Source organism: Callospermophilus lateralis, chromosome 9 (assembly GCF_048772815.1).
Source record: "Callospermophilus lateralis isolate mCalLat2 chromosome 9, mCalLat2.hap1, whole genome shotgun sequence".
NCBI lineage: Eukaryota > Metazoa > Chordata > Mammalia > Rodentia > Sciuridae > Callospermophilus > Callospermophilus lateralis.
This window is the reverse complement of record NC_135313.1, coordinates 59023105-59030557: the sequence shown is the minus strand read 5'-3', so window position 1 is coordinate 59030557 and position 7453 is coordinate 59023105. Positions and strand designations below refer to the sequence as shown.

The 7453-nt window shown below is 34.4% G+C and overlaps 1 protein-coding gene across 3 annotated transcripts in view; it reads right to left on the bottom strand.

Moving 5' to 3' along the window:
• Window positions 1–3936: 3936 nt before the first annotated feature.
• Slc25a12 (solute carrier family 25 member 12) overlaps window positions 3937–7453 on the bottom strand; it is an 84144-nt gene continuing 80627 nt past the window's right edge. For all 3 annotated transcript variants that reach the window (XM_076865778.1, XM_076865779.1, XM_076865780.1), the window contains 3 exons: window positions 7064–7222; window positions 6868–6958; window positions 3937–5077 (listed from right to left, as the gene is read on the bottom strand). In XM_076865778.1, coding sequence (XP_076721893.1) covers window positions 4876–5077; window positions 6868–6958; window positions 7064–7222 — 452 coding nt within the window. In that variant the 3' untranslated portion in view covers window positions 3937–4875. The remainder of the gene's footprint in view (window positions 5078–6867; window positions 6959–7063; window positions 7223–7453) is intronic.

Below are 7453 nucleotides of genomic sequence, written 5' to 3'. Positions count from 1 at the left end.
ATAAAGGCATGCTCTCCGTCTACAAAAAAAAGAAAAAGAAAAAGAAGAAAGAAAGAAAGGAAGGAAGGAAGGAGGGAGGGAGGAAGAAAAGAATAAGTAAAGCTATTAAAAAGAAAAACTACTGCTAGACTATTTCCAGTGTACAGTACTGGAACAAGTTATACCAGAAGGAAATAATCAGATAAATAAATGAGATATTCTATAAGACAGTTGGCTTACACTCTTATGATAAACGATCAAAATGACAAAGAGAATATTTCAGAGTTAGAAATGAAAGATGTTAACCACTAAACATCATGTGTCAATTTTTATTAGATCTTGGATCATAAAAACAAAGACATTTTGCAAGTAATTAGGAATTTTGAATTTAGACTGAATGCCAGACATTATGAAGTTATTACAGATTTTTATGTTAATAGTTTGTTCAGTTAGAGAATAAGACGTATACTGAAATAGGGATAAAGTATGATATGTCTGCAACTTGTTCTCCAATGGTTCAGCAAAAATAAATGTTATGTTTATGTATGTATATAAATATATACGTATTATAGTGGAAAAATGTAAATAAGTGAAAAGCATTGAGGAATTCATCTTATTTCTTCAAACTTTTCTATACTTCCAAATTTTTTAATAATAAAAGTAGGGGAATACTTTTAGTCCTGCATATCAGAAATAATATTTTAAGACATATAAAAATTTTTTTAGGGGGAGACTTGGGTTTGAGCACAGAGGAGTTTTACCACTGAGCTACATCCCCAGTTCTCTTTTCATTTTAAGACCGGGTCTAAGTTGCTTAGGGCCTTACTAAGTTGCTAAGGTTGGCCTCAAACTTGAGATCCTTCTGTCTCAGCCTCCTGAGTCATGAGATTTAAGAGACATAATTTATAACAGCATTCAAACTTATGGAGCACTGAGGGATATACATAACAAAAGATAAAGACCTCTGGTGATTGTAAAATTTTATTAAGATATTAAAAAATTTAAATAGAAATATATCATGTTGATGAATTAGAAGCCCTACTATAATAATATATATTCTCCTGAAAATGGCTTACGAATTCATTGCAACTGCAATCAATGTTTCCATGTGTTTAGTTTGTTATTTTGGGGGTGGAAATGGATAAGTTTAAAATGTATATGGAAAAATCAAAGAACCAAGAAGAACCACAAGCTCTTAAAGAATAATAAGGTGAAAGGATTTGCTCTACTATATAACAAAACTTTTCTAAAGGATAGAGTACCGAAGACAGTGTATGTATTTTGACATAGGAAAAGACCAATATAATAAAATAAAAAGCCCAAAAATAAATTCAAGGGTAAACTGACACTGTACAAGAAAGCATGTCAAAGTCACACAGACTTTTCAACAAACACTTTTCAATAAATAGTGCTGGCACAACAGACTGGACATATAAAGATGCCAAACAATTACCTCATATTGCATGTCAAAGACAGTTCCCAGGTAGATGAAACCTAAATGGGAGAGGCAAACTGTAAAGCATTTAGCAAAAAAAGTTACTATATTTTTGACCTAGAAAGAGAATATTTTTTAAAATAAGAAATGCAAAACAAGTTAACCATACGGAATAACGTTGATATATTTGAACATATTCAAATTAAAATGTTAATGTGTCAAAAAACATTGTGAAAACAAGCCACCAAGTGAGAAAATATTCTGTAACACAAACAACTCAAAGTAGTAACCAGAAATAATGAAAAAAATGGGTTAAAAGTATATTTTACCATATCTACCCAAGAAGAAATTCAAATGGCCAATAAACATGAAAGATGTTCGGCCTCATTTGACATATAAAAATGCTAATTAAAAACAAGATACCATTATACATCTACTTTTTTTGGTAAAAATCAAAAGGCCATTATACCCTTGGGAACATGTAAATTAGTACAAGAATCTTTGGAAAACAGTCTGACATGATCTAGTAAAATTAAAAATATAATAAATCTGGTAACTCTGTGGTTCCACTCTTAAGCATCTTATCTTTTAAAGATGCATAGTCCAGAATACATGTTCACAATATCCATAGCAGCACTGTCTGTAATCCCCAAACTAGAAAAATCCAAATGTCCATCAAGAGTAAAATGAAAAATAAATATAGCTAAACAATGCAATAAACTATAGCTACACACAATGACATGAATCCTACAAACATAATATTTAGCAAAATAAATTTTAAAGGTTTACAATATAATTTGATTTATACAAATTTCAACTATAGGAATATATTGTTTAGGAATATACATGGGTGGTAAAAGTATAAAGAAAAGCAAAGAAATAAAGAGTATGGATAGTTTTAAAGTAGAGAGAAAGAGTGAGAGAGGAGCATATGGAAGAACTCCTATGGCTGGAAACATTCTGTTTCTTGACCTGGTTAATCATATGGAGTTCTTTTTACGATTGCTTAAAATATGCATATACATGTTTCTTTCTATATATTCCTTAACAAGAAAATATACAAATGACCAGTAAATATGAAAAGACATCCAATCCCACTAGTAATTAGGAAAACAAAAATTAAAACAACAAGGATCACACCTGCCACTGGTTTTCCTAAGAATTAGGCATTCTCATACTCTGCTTATAGGAAAGTAAATTAGGGGCTGGGGTTGTGGCTCAGTGGTAGAGCGCTTGCCTACCATGCATGAGGCACTGGGTTCGATTCTCAGCACCACATACACATAAATAAAATAAAGGTCCATCAACAACTAAAAAATACTAAAAAAAAGAAAGTAAATTAATAAAAGCTTTTTAAAGAATAATGCGGTATTATGTACAAAAATATAAAAATTATCTTGGACTAGGAAATGTAGCATGTACGAGGCCCCGGGTTTGATCCCCAGTATCACAAAAACTCTCATTTGTCTTGTGAATTTTCCATTTCCATTCTGCATCCTAATGAAATAATAGCACATATCCTTAGTGTATTCATACAAAGATGTTTTCCATTCACTTCAGCATTGTTTGCAATAGTAAAGAAAATGAATAAGTATCAATAATGTAATATTTACCAAATTTTTCATAATTCATAAAATGAAACACTATGCAGCTGTTAACATACATTTTATGAACTGACATGGAAAGAGTTCAGATGTACTAAGTAAATAAAAGTATCAGAATAACATATACAACATAATTCTGGTTTTAAAAATATAAATATGTACATATACTTATGTAAGTGTGGAAAACAGACTACAAATATATAATTTGTTAGCAATTATTAACTCTAGGGCAGGAAGTGGGGCAGGGTAAAGAGGGCACTTTCACCTCTTATTCTATACACACATATATGTAATTATACAACCATAGACTATTTGTATATTTTTAATGAGTAGTATAGCAAAACAATTGTATTTGTTCCATTCTAAAGACACTAATCTAATACACTGAAAAGAACTTTCTTTCAAAGCTAGTTGTTTTGTTCCTGGAAGGACTTGAGAAAGCTTATAGTTGCAGTCACAGTGCTGTCAGTCATCAACTGATGAATGTTGCATAGGATACTAAGTAGCCTGGTCCATCTTCCAGGCTCACCCCTTGAAAATATTTGCTTACATTCTCTTACTTACATTGCTTATGGGCAATAGCAATGTCTTCTCAAAACACTGTTAAGAGTAAATAAATTCTAAGACTACACATCAAATTACATCCATAGCAAAGTATAGGTGTAGCTATCAAGATGTGTGTTTAGATCCAAATTAGTAATCACACCCTTAGTGACTTTTGGATGAAATAAGCTTTTATTGGACTGCTAAGTAAGGAGCTAGATACCACCAAATCACCACATAAAAAAAGAGTTTTTCTTTTTCTTGCCTCCTCTCATTCCACCCTATCCCTTTAGGAAACCAAATTGTCTATTTCCTATAAAGATGTGTAAGAGGGTAAACCTGACCATGAGTTGTTTAAAATCAGTAGTGAATGAGTACAAAAAGCACTATCAGTATATTTATGAAGGAAAATCCAACTACATTCATACATTTTGGTGTGCTTTTATTTTTTATTGGAATCATACCATATGAAGGGAAATTGTCAAAGTATCCTTTACTCTTTCAAAAGCTTGACCTTTGCTCTGCTGTGTCAGAGGAAAGCAAACCTAAACAAGGAATGCTGGAAACTACCCTGTTTCCATATGCACACCAACAGGAGAAGAGCTGTCCCAGAAATGTTTGTTGATTAACAGAGGAAGATCACACACACATTAAATATAAATAGAAACACATGAGCACACCAAGTCATTAGCTTGATCCTCTGGCATCCACTAGCATGCGCCTTTCCAAAGTATTACTTATTTGGTGATGGGTCTCATTATGCCTTTTATCAGCAAATACCTTCTTATTCCAGAACGGAAAACAAACTAGGAATTAAATACATCCAATATTGATGCTTTATTTCCATAAGTCACCAATAAGAGAATGAATTTAATTTTAATACATTGATTCTTATGTGATTCTTAATAAAACACTTTCAAAACATTCTGTACATTTCAAGCCACTCAGAACTGCATTACATTTCTATAAATGTGATTTGTTGGGATGAGGTGCCAAGATGTCTCTGTACAAAGATGTACAATATGTACAGTCACTGTAAGTACAAGCTGTGCAAAGCAGAGTCTAAAACACTAATTCATGCCAAGGCTTAGAAAACATGTCAACACATAAGACTAACGCTTATAACTGCATTGTGGTTTTTCCCTGGGCAGATGATTACTTTATAAACAAATATATGTATATATATATCATATAGAAAGAATAGTTTGACTTCCCAGCTCAGTCAGCACCATGCAGCTGACTGGATACACTACAGGGCTGCTCTCCTAGGCCTCTTTTTTCGGGTGCCATTTTGCCATTCTTGACAGTGTCTCATCACTGAGCTGTTACCACTGCTGCCTTTGGCTGAATCACTGCAACAGTAGGAGACTTAAATTTGGGGAGATAAAGGCCAAACTTATTTTCAATTCCAGCAAAAGTGGCTGTGGCAAGTCTGTATCCACCAATGTGATCAGGATTGGCAGGAGGAAGGTCTGCGATGCGGGACTTAGGTGTTGGTTCTGAGCCAGAAGGTTTGCTGTTGACAGGAAAAAGTCAATGGTTAGTGTGCTCAAGATTGACAAGGGTGGGGCTAAGGATATAGTTCAGTTGGTAGAGTGCCTGCCTCACATGCACAAGGCCCTGAGTTCAATCCCTGATACCACAAAAAAAAAAAAAAAAAAAAAGATTGACAAGGGTGGCTAAAAGTGAACATTTTCAGTCTGACCCATATGCCAAGAAGTTTGTTTGTTTCAACCATTTCCATGTCATCTACCATTTCCATGTCATCTATGTTGCATTAGCCATGATTTATAGCACTTTGGAAGCTCTACATGCACATATTTGAAGAGAATGGTCTCAATTTCAATGCTTATATACATGTATATATAGATGACCAAAAAAAAAAAAAAAAAAAAAAAAAACCAGAAGAAAATACACCCAAGTATTAACACCCCAGAAAGTAGAATTATAGATTTTTTTCTCTTATTTTTCTATTTCCTAAATTTTTTTCTACAGTAAACATATGTGAAACTAATCATAAAAGCATACATTTTTCTTTATTTTGGCATAGTTTAAAATAGTAGCTTAATAGTAGCTCATAAATGTCAAAAAGTTAAAGAGAAACAGCCAGTTCTTTTTAAGATTCAGGCTTTTCTCTGATTTCATAGAATCTTAATATTTGTATGATATAATTTGAAAGTTGTTATTCTTATTCTTTTTTGTCTGGGTCCCTCCACTTCCTGGTTCATCAGCTAATTCCCTACTTAACCTCTGAGGAAGAGTCAGGTTCACAGTTTGCTATGAGCATTCAGAAACTGTATTTGGTCTTCTGCTGAAAAGCTGATAATTGCTTGCTTTGGACAAAACTTCCCCACCCAGCAAATGTAATAAGTAACTGCTCTTCTCCCCAGGGTAAGCTTCAAATGTCCCAATTTTTTTGCCTATATCCTACCAATGATTATACCCACAGGCATAACCTCTTTTTGAACCTGTTAGGGGACAGGGGCAGGTTGACAATATATTAGCTCTAGGAAGACCTATAACTATCTAATAATAAATAATGGTGAATATGAAATATTAGAGGTGCAAAAGGGCTTGGGTATTTGGCAGAAAATTCACAAAAAGTGTTAATTTATATCACTTCTGCTGGAAAGGTCATATAATACAATTCACATTGAAGGACCTAACTCCATAAAGTTCCAAACTTGCTTACACAAAAACAGACGATCATTTACAAAGCATTTTCATTTGCTGCCTCCCTAAATTTTCCCCAAGTAGCTGATTATTATGTGCATTACATCATTCTGCCAAGGTCTTACCTCTTAACACTGAAGCTTTTTAAGCTGACTATTTAAAATGCATTGGTCTAGCTGGGTGCAGTGGCATGGCTTGGGAGGCTGAAGCAGGAGGACTACGAATTCAAAGCCAGCCTCAGCAAAAGTGAGGCACTAAGCAACTCAGTGAGACCCTGTCTCTAAATAAAATACAAAATAGGGCTGGGGATGTGGCTCAGTGGTTGAGTGCCCCCAAGTTCAATTCCTAATACACAAAAATTAAAAAGTAAAAAAATAAAATGTGGGGCTGGTATTGTGGCTCAGTGGTAGAGCACTTGCCTCGCATGCTTGAGGCCCTGGGTTTGATCCTAAGGACCACATACAAATAAATACATAAAATTAAAGATATTAAAAATAAATAAATAAAATGCATCGGTCTTAACAAATTCTTTCTTACTGGTTTTCTGAATTTCAAAATGTCTTTGTAAACAGAACAAACATTTGTTTTGGTTTTGGTGATTTCTTTGTAAAATAGTTGAGCAGCTGCACTTACAGGCCTCCAAAATCAATGTAAAACCACCGCTGAAGAAGTTCGTAGGTGACCAAAGTAACCCCAAACTGGGGAGACGATCGAAACACTCGAGCTGAAAAAGAGGAGTGGGGTAGGCTTAAAACAATAACAACTGTGGCAAAGACAACCACTGAGTAACAGGGGGCAAGACACTAAAGCCAATTAGCTGTTGTTCTACCTGCAGTCCCTTTCCAAAATGCTGAGGGCCCTTCTTCCCGAAGTATCTTTCTGAAACAGTCAATGACACCACTGTATGTTGTCTGGCCAGCACGGGCAGCCACTTGCAGTCTTGTCTTGATGACATCAGCAGGGGTCACCAGAGAAGCAGCAGGCACACCTTTCAGGAGAGACATATTTAACTCATGCAGAAGAGGACAGAAATACTGCTGATATCTAAACCATACAATCTGCAACTTTAACCATGTATGAGGAACTCAAAGCTCCTTAAGTAGATGTCTAGGCACTAATAGAAAAAGGAACATCTAGGAACCTATTAGCTGCTACTGTATGATCCAGGAAAAATACTTTTTCTTTCTGAATGAAGAAAATCATTGTACATTGCATGATC